Raw genomic sequence first — 14,543 nt, 5'->3', positions numbered from 1 at the left:
CTGAAGAAGCGCTCGTTAACTAGTTGCTCCCGGTTTTCAAACCATCCTCAGGTTTACTACAAACCAAACCAAAGGTGGGCTAAGGCCTCCTTTGGTTCATAGGATAGGAATGTTATAGGAATAGGAAGATCATAGGAAGTGAGATGACATGTATCTCAATTCCTATAGAGAAAGAGATGTCATTTGATGCATAGAATATGATTTTTTCAATTGAATCTTAGCTAATGTTTTTTTCCTCCAAAATGTGAAGAATTGATTCCTATCCTACATATGAATAGGAATCAATTCCTACAAACCAAATGACTTCAAAGAAAAATTTTCTATATAAATCCTATTCTATAGAAATCCTATAAGATTCATACAAACCAAAGAAGGCTTAAGTGTTTTTTTCTTGGAGAATCCCTAAGTTGCTCCGTGTTCCCATCCAAGCAAGACAGGACGACGAGGCCCAAGCCTCATTGCTTACCCGAACCGGCTGGACCGCACGCACGTCCGGACTCCCGACCGCACTACTGACTCGAGTCGAACGCCTCCTTCGCAGCCAAGCAAGCAAACGACTACTCCCCCGTCCCTCGTCCCCCGTCCCTCTCTTCTCCTCCCCCCTATCTCTCTCCCTCGTCCACGTTTCGCCTCCCCCATATCGGCGGACCGGATTTCAAACCCGCGTCAGGCCGACGAGGGCCAGGTCTCCGCCGCCGCCGCGCCCCTCGATCCATCGGCCGCTCCCGATCCGCCTCCGCCGGGGCTGTAGAGACCCACCATGGAGGCCATGGAGGAGCTGTCGCAGCTCTCCGAGTCGATACGCCAGGCGGCCTCGCTCCTCGCCGACGACGACCCCTCCGACGACGCCGCGCCCAGGCGCCCCTCCACCTTCCTCAACGCCGTCGTCCTCGGCAACGTCGTAAGTGCCGGCCGGCGGCCCCCCCGCGCCTCAGAACCGTCGCCTTGTGCCCCGATCTGATCGCTCCGATCTGTTTGTGCAGGGTTCAGGCAAGTCGGCCGTGCTGAACAGCCTCATCGGCCATCCCGTGTTGGTGAGCCTTTAGTCCAGTAGCTTGGCTCCCCACTTCTTCCATATATCTCTCCCTCGGAGTTGTCTGTTAATCGGATTGGATTGGATTGTATTGGATTGGTGGTGTTGTGTGGTGCAGCCGACGGGGGAGAACGGGGCAACCAGGGCGCCGATCGTGGTGGACCTGCAGACGGAACCGGGCCTCAGCACCAAGTCTATCGTGCTGCAGATCGATAGCAAGTCGCAGCAGGTGTCCGCAAGTCAGTAGGATCTCACAGCCTTGTTTAGCATGATCACCAACTTCGGTTCGACCTGGTGCTGAATTTTTTCATGTGCAGGTGCTCTGCGGCATTCTCTGCAGGATAGGCTCAGCAAGAGTGTGTCTGGCAGGGGCCGCTCAGATGAGATTTTGCTCAAGCTGAGAACGAGCACAGGTTTGTCCATTAATTTAATATAGTGATTTCAGTGAACCTATACCTGCTTATCCTTCAATTAGCAATGAACATAGCAGCATAGATTATAGACTGGTACAGAGGACATGTCGACATTTTTAGTACATGAAGTGAGTGCTCCTTGTACTTGTAGTATGAAACAGCTAGCATTTAAATCGGGCTATGATATTTATGTTTCTTGTATTGTGTGTGCTGTGGGAAATAGCAACAGAAAAATCTTGCAATGTGTGTAATTGCTGAAGCATGAGCTGTCCATTTCTTTCCACAATTAAGTGTTTTGATGTTTCATCACTGATAATTCCTCTGCGTAGTTTCTATACTAAATCTGTTCTTATTATTTCTGTTTGCCCTTAGTATTTGCTGTGGTGCTTTGTTAAAACCACTCAATCTCTCATTGTACATTTTGTTGTTATGTTTTCAGCTCCCCCGCTAAAACTGATTGATTTACCTGGGTTAGATCAGCGAGCTGTGGATGATTCAATGGTAAGCATTTAAATATGGACACTTTACTTGTCAACTAGTTCTGATATAATGTTAATGCTGAGATATTAGAATATTAGAGTAGCTTACAGTAGCCAATCATGACGACTGCTCAAAATATATTGATATAGTCTCGACATAAACATCTTGTACCATATACGTGATTTATATATCTTATTATTACAATGTTAGCTTCACACAAATTTTGTCGTGTGGAAATCATTTTTATGCAGTTATGTATCATTATATTTTTCTGGAGCCTTTTGAACTATTCTTACTTGCCTACTTTGACAGCATGTCAAAAATAGTTCTTTAATTTCGTTATACTAGTTTACTTTCCGCTACTCAATGCTGACTTCCTTTTCAATTTAGATCAATGATTATGCTGGGCACAATGATGCAATACTGCTAGTTGTGATACCTGCGGTACAAGCAGCTGAAGTTGCATCATCTCGAGCTATTAGGCTGGCGAAGGATATTGATCCAGATGGTTTGTCTTTTGAACTGGAAAAAATATCATCAATAATAACACCACACTTTGTTCTTTGGTAAATGATGTTTTCCACTCGCTGTAGGTTCGAGAACTATCGGTATCTTAAGCAAGATTGATCAAGCAGATGGAGACGCGAAAACTATAGCTTGTGTTCAGGCCCTTCTCTTGAACAAGGGCCCAAAAAACCTTCCTGACATTGAGTGGGTCGCTCTGGTAGGACAATCTGTAGCAATTGCATCGGCACAATCTGGATCAGTTGGTTCTGAGAACTCGCTGGAAACAGCATGGCAAGCTGAAGCTGAGACCCTCAAGTCCATCTTAACTGGAGCTCCCCATAGTAAGCTAGGTAGAGTTTCTCTGGTTAGCACCATTGCTAAGCAGATACGTAAAAGGATGAAAGTGCGTCTTCCTAACCTATTGACTGGGTAAGAATCTTGCCTCATGCTTTAACGGTACATCTATTAGTTTGATATATGCATAGAGTTACATGAAGTCTGTCCCTTTCCGCATTGATGCTAATTCAGTAATATGCGTTACTGTTTCAGCCTTCAGGGTAAATCCCAGATGGTGCAAGCTGAGCTGGCAAGGCTCGGAGAATCTATGGTACAAAGTCCTGAAGGAACCCGAGCAGTTGCGTTGGAGCTGTGCCGGGAATTTGAAGATAAGTTTCTTGCTCATATTACATCTGGCGAGGTTAGTGGCTAACTTCAAAAGTAGACTTCTTCTATATTTGAATTATGCCCCCAAAAATTGAATAATTGATTACAAGATTAGTGCATTTTTTTTCCATATGAAAGGGGTCTGGGTGGAAAATTGTTGCAAGTTTTGAAGGCAAGTTTCCAGACAGAATTAAACAGCTACCATTGGACAGACATTTTGATCTCAACAATGTCAAAAGGGTAGGGCCACTTTCACTTCTAAGATAAACTACGGTAGCAATTTTCTGCCTTTTATAAAAAAGTTTTATTCTCTTGATTTTCTAGATTGTCCTGGAAGCCGACGGTTATCAACCATATTTGATATCTCCAGAGAAAGGGTTGAGGTCATTAATAAAAATAGTACTAGACATGGCAAAGGAGCCATCACGACTATGTGTTGACGAGGTATGCAATCCCTGGGCAACGGAAGTAAAACTTGTTTAGACTTTCTCCTTTTCCCTTGAGGCTAATGTTCAATTTAAGAAAAGCATTAGACAAACCCTATTGTTTATTATGCTCTACGCCACATCCACTTTTACCCTCCTTGGGGCAACATTAGACAAACATCCTCAATTTGATTTCTTTCTGGATATATTTGATTGGATATCAAGTTCTTTCATTTTTGCTGAGCTTACCTGATTTGGGTTTACAGAATTGATGTTGAATTTGTGCTTCCAAGGCTGCAAAATTAGAGTTCCATAATTCTAGTTCAGTTTTTTTGTATATTGGGTGGTATTAGCGTGACATTTCTTCCCTATTGTGTTGACCTAATATTTAAGCATCCATGTGCTTATGCAAGGTCGTAGAATCTTTTGACATATTTATCTTGTTTACTGACATGGCGAAACTATTTTTTACTGTTCATACACTACTAGGTACACCGTGTATTGTTGGACATAGTCAATGCGTCCGCTAATGCCACACCTGGGCTTGGAAGATATCCTCCATTCAAGCGTGAGGTATCACCTATATGTTTTAGAGAAGCACCTTTCTGCTTGCTTGTTGATAGGTTCCATCTTTGACCATTCTGAGTGTACACTCTATTTTGTCCTTTTTTTCTAGGTCATTGCAATAGCATCGAATGCATTGGATAGCTTTAAAAGTGACGCCAAAAAGATGGTAGTTGCTCTTGTTGACATGGAGCGTGCCTTTGTTCCTGCTCAACATTTCATCCGTCTAGTACAAAGAAGGTTGGCTGTTGATGTTTCTAGCCCTCCTTTCAGTTTTGTGTAATTTGTTGTTTGGTCTCTAGCATTTAATTGCTGTTTCAGCCTCATTGTTTCCGATTTCAATTTGTGACTTCATTTCCCACAATCTATCTTACGTTGAGATGCTTCAGGAGGAAGTATTCATCCTATTTTCAGATAGCTCCCTCTTATTACCTTTATAAGTGATCCCAGAAAACTGTATGCATTTTCTGGTTCAACCCTCTGTCATCCTTGTCTTTGTCACCCCACTGTTTAGCATGTTTTTCCTCGTGCTACAAAATATGTGTTAATTGCTTTGCTTGCTAAAGAAATTGGCCAAGTATTTACTTTTGCCAAACTATGCTGATTTCATGATAAAATTGTTGAATGCATGCCGTTGCCCTTTTTGTTTGGTGGCAGAATGGAGAGGCAGCGCCGTGAGGACGAAATGAAAAACCGACCTTCCAAGAAAGGACAAGAGTCTGAACAATCCGTGACAAACAGGGTATGGCTTGTGCTTATTTTCTTACGATGCACAGTTGCATGTCTCTGTTAGAAAATATAATATGATATTCATTATTCAAAAGTAATACATTTTTCTCTGTGGACATAGAGCACATGTTGCCCTTGGTTAATATAAACTATTATTTGATTTTAGGCCTCCAGTCCCCAAACAAAATCTGAGCAAGCCGGCGGTAGCTCAAAATCAACGAAAGAAAAACCAAGTCCAGACAAAGACACAAAAGAGGGACCAAATTTGCAGGTTGCTGGTCCTGCTGGTGAAATTACTGCAGGTAAAAAAGAAGGCAGTAAATCTGTCTGCTGAAGTCTGGTCATAAAGGAAATCCATTATTAAATGTTGAACTTGTGCAAAATGTCGTTCGTTCCATGAAATGAATACGACAGCTTATATTTTTATGTTTCTTCACGCAACTGGGCACATCCTTGTTTCATGTAAAATGAAATTCATCTTTATACACCTGGTCAGCTTAGTCCATTTAGAATAACATGGACATTTTCGCAAGAATTCGAATCATAGAGCACTTTGAGTTTTGAACCACATGGGGGAGTCTTTTTTTTGCATGGTAATACATGTCTCATTTATATCATAAGGATCATAGTACAAGTCACGTACATGCCGACCTGGCAAAACTGAAAAGATAGCAGAGCACTAGCCTTTGCACAAAGGAACACCAGCCAAAAAGTAAAATTACATATAAGACCGATGCCACATGGGGGAGTCTAACATGTACTTGATGCACAGTAATAATGTACTGATGTACATGCTGATCTATGCAACTTTAGTATGGCGTATGAACATATTCCCCCCTTTTCTTCAGGTTACCTTTTGAAGAAAAGTGCAAAAGCTAACGGGTGGAGCAGGAGGTGGTTCGTCCTAAATGAGAAGAGTGGAAAGGTTGGTCAGTCTTCCATACTTGTTGATTGGTGGTGTTTTGATACATTTGAACTTGAAAGGATTTTTTTCAGACTGTTAATTGTTTTCATAATTTTCATGGCACATGCTGTTGATTATTTTACTTGTTTGTATGCCTGGTTGGGCTCACCATCTGTTTTATCAGCTTGGATACACAAAGAAGCAAGAGGAAAGGCATTTTCGTGGTGTCATCACTCTCGAGGTGTGCATAAGTTTTGCATTTGTTACATGTACTCCCTCCGTTCTGAATTACTTGTCTTGGATTTGTCTAGATACAGATGTATCTAGACTCATTTTAGTGCTAGATACCTCCGTATCTAGACAAATCTAAGACAAGTAATTCGGAACGGAGGGAGTATTATTTTTCTACTCCCTCCGTTCCCAAATATAAGTCCTTTTAGAGATTCCAACAAGTGATTACATACGAAGCAAAATGAGTGAATCTACACTCTAAAATATGTCTACATACATCCGTATGTTGTAGTCCATTTGAAATGTCTAGAAAGACTTATACTCCCTCCGTTCCCAAATATAAGTCTTTTTAGAGATTCCAACAAGTGACTACCGCCTACGGGCCGATGGCGTGGCCCCGTCACTGCGACGCGTGATGCTGCGCCCTTGTCCACCCCCGTGGCCCTGTCTGAGCTGCATGCCAGCCCCTCCTTGGCTACGCGGGACGCGGATCATATGGTGCAACTCATCGCGCCTGCGCCCCATCCTGCCGCCACCCTCCCTGGCGGCCCAGGAACCCAGACGCATATTGCAAAGGCCCACGCCTCCTGATGCTCATGCCAGCAGGCCTGCTCCCCCAAGCCCGTCAACACTGCAATCCACCCCTGTGTCCCATGCGCCTCAGATGCGCAGCGCAGGGCGTTTTGCCACGCCGCCAATCACTCTGCGCCGCACCAGACAGCCGGCCCCTGTCAGCTCCTAGACCCTTGGAGACTTCCTCGCAGCGGCAACAAAGCAGACTTGCTCTGCCCTGCCCAACCCTACGCGCAAACGACGCCGGCAGCCCCTGAACTTCTCGCCACGCCGCGGACGATCTGCCACTACTGCGAAGGCCAAGCCCAGCCCGCCGCCCACCGCTGAGCGCCGTGCGCAGGTCCAGATACTGCGCACCCTTGGCATCATCGGCACCGATCAAGTGATCTCCGCCGAGGCCATGAAGGCATACGATGGGGTCTTTGCTGCGCCCCTTTCTCATGCCGTGTTGACGGCCATTGCCGCGCTTGTAGGCCGCGTGCTACCCGCTGACCCGTCCACGGCGCCTGTCACCACGGTGATCTCGGGCAGCCCGATCGAGGCCTAGCTGCGCCGATGCGCGCCCATTCGTCGACCTCTTCCTAATGGATCACGGCCTCAAAATCATCAATTGGAATGTTCGCGGCCTCAACGCCCGTGCCAGACGTACGGCAGTTCGCTCGCTTGTTGTAACTTCCAGCGCTTCGATCGCTTGCTTCCAAGAGACTAAAATGGAATTCGTCTACTCGTCGACTGTCCTTGAGACGTTGGGATCTGAGTTTGATGAATATGTTTACCTCCCAGCGAGCGGCACCCGTGGTGGGATCCTGCTGGCGTGGAAGAGCCGGGACGTGTCGATCACGGACCCGATGTTCACCACCAACACCATTTCCGCCCGGGTTACGATCCCTGGTGGCACAAGCGTGCCGTGGTGGCTCTCTATCGTCTATGGCCCCCAAGACAACAACGCCAAGATCGCTTTTCTGCAGGAGATCCGCGACATCCGCGACGCCTGCCCCGGTCCATGGCTCATCTGCGGAGACTTCAATATGATCTACCGTGATGAGGACAAGAACAACGGCAATCTCAATCGGAGAATGATGGGGCGTTTCCGACGCGTCCTCAACGACCTCGCGCTCAAGGAGATTTACCTCAGCGGCCGGCACTATATGTGGTCCAATGAGCAGAGCCCGCCCACCTTGGTCCATCTCGATCGGGTGCTGTGTTCCACGGACTGGGATGAACTTCACGTCGAATGCCACCCGCGTTGCCTTGCCTCGGTCGTCTCGGATCACTCCCCCCTTTTGCTCGATTGCTCGCCTCTCCCATCAGCGCACCGACGATTCCACTTCGAGGAGTACTGGACTCGCCTCGCCGGTTTCTTGGAGATTGTGGCGATCGTGGCATTCGGTGGATGACGCCGATCCGTTCCGGCGTTTCAAACGGCGCATGCAGGCCACAACGCGTAAACTCACCAGCTGGAGCGCGCGTTCCGTTGGTAACGTGCGAGACCAGCTTGCGATCTCTCGCGAGCTGCTGCTCCGCTTCGACGCCGCGCAAGAACAGCGCGCCCTATCACCGCATGAAGACTGGCTGCGTCGTCAGATCATGCGTCGTTAGATCAAGCTCTCCTACCTTGGCCTTGCTTCCCTTGAGTGGACTATCGCCCGGCAGCGCGCACGCATTGCATCTCTCAAAGACGGCGACGCGAACACCACGTTGTACCATCGCCTGTGCACGTACCGCAAGCAGAAGAACTGGATCCATGGCATCTCTGTCGATGGCGCCGTGCTCACTGATCCCAGCGACATGGCCGCGGCCACATTCGAGCACTTCGACAGCCGGATTGGGACGGACGTGCCACGTGACTGCACCATTGACCTGTCGCAGTTCATTGAGCCCTCAAACCTGGAGGACCTCGACGCGCCATTCAGTGAAGATGAGATTTGGCAAGCCATCAAAAGCTTGCCGTCTCGCAAGGCGCCCGGCCTGGACGGCTTCACCGCGGAGTTCCTCCGCTCCTGCTGGCCGGTCATCAAGCACGACCTCCGATGTGTCTTTGACCAGGTTTACGCGCTGCGTGGCCGCGGGTTTAGCTGCCTTAACTAGTCGCTAATTACGCTCCTCCCCAAGCGCGCCGATGCCAATGGCCTGGGGGATTATAGGCCCATAAGCCTAATTCACATTGTTGCCAAGGTCCTGGCCAAGCTACTTTCGCTCCGCCTAGCCCCCAAGCTCAACAATCTTGTTAGCAACGTCCAGAATGCGTTCATCCCCGGGCGAAGTCTTCACGACAACTTCATCCTTGTGCGTCAATCCGCGCGGCTTTTGCATCAACTTGGTGCCCTTCGCGTGCTTCTGAAGCTTGACTTGGCGCGGGCTTTCTACTCCGTCTGGTGGCCTTTCCTGTTTGAGGTGCTGCGATGCCAGCTTCGGCAACCGCTTCCTTGATTGGATCGCCCTTCTCCTGTCGTCGGCCAGCACCAAGGTTCTCCTCAACAGCAACCCCGGACCAGCGATTTGGCACCGCTGTGGACTGCGCCAAGGTGATCCAGTTTCCCCGCAGCTCTTCGTCCTGGTTGTCGATATGTTGGGCAGGCTCTTCCATCGCGCGATCGAGCTCCGGGTCATGCAGCAGCTCCACCCGCGCCACGCCATTCCTACCATATCCCTTTACGCCGACGACGTAATTCTCCTATGCCACCCCTCGCCGGATGATATTGCGGCGGTGAAGGAGATCTTGCAGCTCTTTGGGCACGCCTCCGGCCTGCACGTGAACTTCCAGAAGAGCGCTGCGGCCCTCATTCGCTGCGACACCATGGATGCTGCTCATGTTGTCGCGCACCTGGGATGCCCCATCGTCGAATTCCCGCTCACTTACTTGGGCATCCCGCTCACGCTGCGTCGCCCCACTGCTGCCTAGCTCCAACCCGTTGTCGACAAAGTCGCTGGGAAGTTACCCTCCTGGAAAGCTTGGCTCATGAACAAAGCCGGCCGCCTTGCCTTCGTCAAGGCGGTCTTGAGCGCGATCCCCATACATCAGCTACTTGTGCTTGCGCCGCCAAAGAAGACCATCAAACTCTTGGAGAAGATTGAAAGAGGATTCCTCTGGGCTGGCCGCGCCGAGGCCAATGGCGGCAATTGCCACGTCAACTGGCGGCGTGTCTGTCGGCCTATCCAGTTCGGCGGCCTCGGCGTTCACGACCTCGAGCGCACCGGCCTCGCCCTTCGCATGCGGTGGCAATGGCTCAGCCGAGTTGACGATAGCAGGGCCTGGAGCGGCCTTGACTTGCAATTCGCGCCTGAGGAGCGCACGCTCTTCTTCGCCTCCACTGCCATGACTATTGGCGATGGCCAACACGCCCTGTTTTGGGAGGACAGATGGATCAACGGGCGTGCGGTCCGCGGGATTGCGCCTCTCCTTTATGCCCTCATCCCCAAACGACGTCGCAAGTCAAGAACTGTTGCGGACGGCCTTCATGCGAACCAATGGGCCACGGACATCCACGGCATGATTGGCATCCCAGAGATTGGAGAATACCTACGCCTTTGGCACATGCTCGCCGAAACTGCCCTCAGCGACGCACCAGACCGCATTCGCTGGAAGTGGACCGCGAACGGCGAGTATTCCGCCAAGTCTGCATACCTTGCCACTTTTCATGGCTCAACCAGATGCCAGGCTTGGAAGCTTACATGGAAGTGCTGGGCACCGCCTAGGGTACGCTTCTTCCACTGGCTTGCCAACCTCGACCGGTGCTGGACGGCCGACCGCCTAGCGCGACGCAACCTGCCGCACCCACAGCGCTGCCCACTTTGCGATCAGGCCCCGGAGACGATTCACCATCTACTCCTGGAGTGCCCTTTCAGCCGCGTAGTGTGGCACGAGATCCTCTCATGGCTACGCCTCTCCTGCCTGCTGCCCACTGATGGTGCCACTCTCCACGACTAGTGGCGCTCTGCAAAACATGACACCCCTAAACCTATGCACAAGGGATTGGCCTCCGCTGCCTTGCTCGTCCCTTGGATGATCTGGAAGCATCGCAATGGATGCGTGTTTGAAGGCACACCACCGTCCGTTACCTCCCTAACTGCTAGGATTAAGGAAGAGGCCGCACTTTGGGCCAGAGCTGGAGCCTTCGGGCTTCGGGCTATCTTGCCACAGACCTGGGATGTTCACTAGTGTGCCTGTACTCACCTTGTAAATCTGCCTCCTAGGAGGATTGTACCAAACCCCTTCTTTTCAATACAATGAAACGCAAAAGTCTTTTGCGTTTTCTCAAAAAAAAAAACAAAGTGACTACATACAGAGCAAAATGAGTGAATCTACACTCTAAAATATGTCTACATACATCAGTGGCGGAGCATGACCAAAACACAAGAGGGGGCCAAATCCATCTAAAAACACACCATATGCATGAAAAAGCTACTCATCATAGAACATGTGTAAGTGATAATTTGTAGGGATCCCATAATTTATGACTAAATAATATGCCGTTTCCATTGTTGCTATATATCTAAATCAGGAATTTATAATGCATTAAATTTTCCAGCATTTAACCGATGCAGTGGACATCTATATGAATAAATTATCATCACACCTCGCTTCTCAGTTACTCTCTCCGTTCCAATCAAAAAATAGGACATACACTTTCTGTAGTAAACTGACCAAGTAATTAGCAAGGCAAGCACGAAGCACCAACCAGCAGGCTCCAAGGCGTTTGGTTTCAATCAACAAGGAGCCGCAACCCAGCAAGAGGATTAAGGTACAGTGCGCGCTAGTGCTGGTGCGTCCACCGTCCGGCGTGGTGGCTTGCCGGCGTCAACGGTGTGCAGCTCCAAGCCTCCAACCGTTAAGAAGGGGATACACAAGTCGATAAAGAGGAGGAGCCAAGGAGGTCATCAGATGAACGGACGAGTTCGCAATGGTCGGTTGCTCAAATCATGTCAGTGGACGACGGTTCACAATAGCTGTGGCCTGGTAGTGATCTAGCCCTGCAGTAGCAGTCTATCGGAGCCGTGGAGAATCGGGGATGGACGCTGTTCCTAGACTGCTACTGGGCATTATCTCATGGGCTGTGCTAAAGTAGTGAATATACCTAGTATAAAATTCTTTTTGTAATTTTGGAAGGGGGGGTCGTGGCCCAGTTTCGCATCCACTACCCTCCGCCAGTGACATACATCTGTGTTGTAATCCATTTGAAATGTCTAAAAAGACTTATATTTAGGAACGGAGGGAGTACTTGGTAATGATGTTGCATGATTTCTCAGTTTCGTGTTAGTGTTTTAATAGTTCAGTAGTTTATTGTCTTTCCTTAATTCCACCGGGAAGAGCATGTCCAAAGAAGCATTGCACGTGTAACTCTTAAGATTTATATATAAACTCGAACTGATCCAGCAACTTTGTATGGTGTACTGTGTAGGAATGCAACCTCGAGGAAGTAGATGAGGAAGAACCTTCTAAAAGCTTAAAGGATTCAAAAAAGGCTAATGGACCTGAAAAAGGCCCAAGCCTTGTGTTCAAGATAACTAACAGGGTCGCCTATAAGACAGTTCTTAAAGGTTAACACCCCTGAACATTATAGCATCATGTTTACTTCATTTTTCATTTCATAAACTGGTTTTCTTGTTTTGCAGCTCATAGCGCTGTTGTATTGAAGGCTGAGAGCACTGCTGACAAGGTTGAGTGGGTAAATAAGATAAAAGCTGTAATTCAAAGCAAAGGTGGTTCTTTCAAGGCTGCAAATACTGAGGGTGGACCGCTGAAGCAAAGCCAGACAGATAGCTCCACAGTAAGTTCTAGCTTATGCACAGTTGATTTTCTTTTGACGTGTCGACATAGAATCTTCTCTTGTTTGCAAGTGCCATCTGATCCCTGTTACATTTGAAAGGATGCAATGATACGGAGACCAGCTGATCCTGAAGAAGAACTTAGGTGGATGTCTCAAGAAGTTCGCGGTTATGTTGAGGCTGTTTTAAATAGTCTAGCAGCAAATGTCCCGAAGGTTTGTGTTCTATATAGCTTTATTTAGTTCACTTGACCTAATGATCTGGGGTGAGTCTTCATCAAAGTTTATTTGTTTGCTTATCAGGCTATTGTGCTCTGCCAAGTGGAGAAAGCAAAGGAGGATATGTTGAACCAGCTATATAGTTCTATAAGGTGAATGCTCTGTCCAGAAATACAGTTTTAATTTCTTCTGGAGATTAGCATACTGTATGTGCCTGTCTTTAAACTTTCTTCTATTATTTCATGTTTGAGTATATTTCTATTCGATTGAAAAAGGTGAATACAAGCTGCTTTGGAATGCATGCTAACTCTTATACAGTACCTAATTCTATATGCTAGCCATCATATGGGAAAGGAAATCCGGATAGCTTTTATCTCTTCTTTGGTACTAGTATGAAAAGGATGATTTATGACTAAGGAACCTGTCCGTAGAGGGCTACAGGCATCCAATTTTTGATTCTCGGATTTTTTTTTGTGAAACAGTTTGATGATGCATTATTCCATATTTATCATAGTCTGCTTGCATGATAGATGGAGATCCAATGTTTAATTTTTCTTTAAAATTTCACGTATCTCTGCATTTCATACCTTCACATGTTTCTCATTGCCAGCGGGCAAAGCAATGCAAAAATTGAAGAACTTCTCCAAGAAGACCACAATGCTAAACGTAGAAGGGAAAAGTACCAAAAGCAATCATCTCTGCTGTCAAAGCTCACACGTCAACTTAGTATCCATGACAATCGAGCTGCTGCTTCTTCTTACTCAAATGACAGTCCTGAAACTGGTAAGCTGATTTTCCCCCTTTTGTCTGAATAATATTACCAAGTTGGCTTTTACTTGGATGTTTGCCTACCTCATTCAGGAAATGTGGGGTGTAGTTTGACCACAAATAATCCAGTAATGCGTCTGCTATGATCTATAGCATTGGATTTGTAATGAGAAACACGTGCATTGGATTTGTATTGAGAAACACGTGTAATCTTTACTGTCAAACTTAAAACTTGAACTGTAAAATCATGTCCTACTTTTTCAAGAGGCAGTACTAATTTTCTTTCACCGGTCTGTAAGATTTAGGGTCTATCTTAGGCAGTTTAGGTTGAGGAGGTTCCACCTGATATGCATATTGTTGTATTTATAACAACTTGAAATGGAAATCTTTTACAGAGAGCCCCAGGACACCTGGCCGCCCTGGTGAGGACTGGAGGTCAGCCTTCGATTCTGCAGCAAATGGCCCTGCCCCAAACATCGAATCAAGATCGAGAAGCGCTGACGGTCGCAGACGCTCTGAAAATGGGGATCCCAACTCGAGCAGCAGACGCACACCAAACCGGATGCCGCCAGCGCCACCGAGATACTAAATCATGCCTGATTAGTATCCATGATTTATTATTATGTATTCTTGCTAGGCACACACCCTGTTTCTGATAATTGGGTGGTGAGATTGGTGGAGCGAGTTTGAGATTGGACAATTAGAGTGAGCGCCTTGGTCGAGGGTCTCATCGACGGTGCGTATGCATGCGCAGGCGACCCTGAGTTGTTTATAGAAATATATAGTTGAATCAATTCTCTCTATTGGTTCATGATCCATCTTGCATTTTGACGCCTGATGCTGCACCTTTCTATAGAAGTGCTTATTTTGGGTCTTCCACGCGTCAACCTGCTGGTGTACGCCTTTTCTTACAAATTGACATAATATTTGTACCAATTTTAATCAGCCTATTTTTATAGTTAAGCCCTGTAAATATAGATGACTCTGGCGACAACGTAAATTTAGCATGTGGCTATTGATTCAAGCAAGCTATCAGGCAACATTGATGTAGAAGCTCACATGGGTTCAGAGTCAGAGGCGTGCTTCTGGCGACAGGAGGAAGCGTGATGCTGTTTTTCTGTTTCTTATTATCGAGAACGAAGTGTGCTACTGCTGCTAAGCAGGATTATTCAGGCACCCTGAGGAATTACCTCTGTTCGGCCCAGACAGTGAGATGCATTTGACAAAACAATGATATGATTGTTAACAAGATAGTAGATACGTCTCTTT

General features: G+C 47.3%; 1 protein-coding gene across 1 annotated transcript; it reads left to right on the top strand.

The window, feature by feature from the left end:
- Positions 1-548: 548 nt before the first annotated feature.
- On the top strand, positions 549-14,090 carry LOC123149486 (dynamin-2A). Its single transcript, XM_044569140.1, has 22 exons — positions 549-901; positions 984-1,034; positions 1,152-1,272; positions 1,351-1,446; positions 1,886-1,947; positions 2,317-2,434; positions 2,520-2,862; positions 2,983-3,130; positions 3,235-3,336; positions 3,421-3,540; positions 4,011-4,094; positions 4,198-4,325; positions 4,743-4,827; positions 4,981-5,116; positions 5,663-5,739; positions 5,903-5,959; positions 11,922-12,060; positions 12,136-12,290; positions 12,390-12,503; positions 12,591-12,658; positions 13,117-13,289; positions 13,670-14,090. The coding sequence occupies exons 1-22, from the start codon at positions 761-763 to the stop codon at positions 13,861-13,863; spliced, it is 2,712 nt and encodes a 903-aa protein (XP_044425075.1). The 5' UTR covers positions 549-760; the 3' UTR covers positions 13,864-14,090.
- Positions 14,091-14,543: the final 453 nt, after the last annotated feature.

Source organism: Triticum aestivum, chromosome 7A (genome assembly GCF_018294505.1).
Source record: "Triticum aestivum cultivar Chinese Spring chromosome 7A, IWGSC CS RefSeq v2.1, whole genome shotgun sequence".
In the NCBI taxonomy this organism is placed as follows: domain Eukaryota; kingdom Viridiplantae; phylum Streptophyta; class Magnoliopsida; order Poales; family Poaceae; genus Triticum; species Triticum aestivum.
The sequence above is the reverse complement of the archived record's forward strand: the minus strand, read 5'-3'. Positions and strand labels throughout refer to the sequence as shown.

Excerpts from the sequence above, each read along its gene's own strand:
- LOC123149486 (XM_044569140.1), top strand. The coding sequence starts at position 761 with ATGGAGGCCATGGAGGAGCTGTCGCAGCTCTCCGAGTCGATACGCCAG. Across the intron at positions 1,035-1,151 it reads TCATCGGCCATCCCGTGTTG|CCGACGGGGGAGAACGGGGC; the intron begins GTGAGCCTTTAG and ends TGTGTGGTGCAG. Across the intron at positions 13,290-13,669 it reads AAATGACAGTCCTGAAACTG|AGAGCCCCAGGACACCTGGC; the intron begins GTAAGCTGATTT and ends AATCTTTTACAG.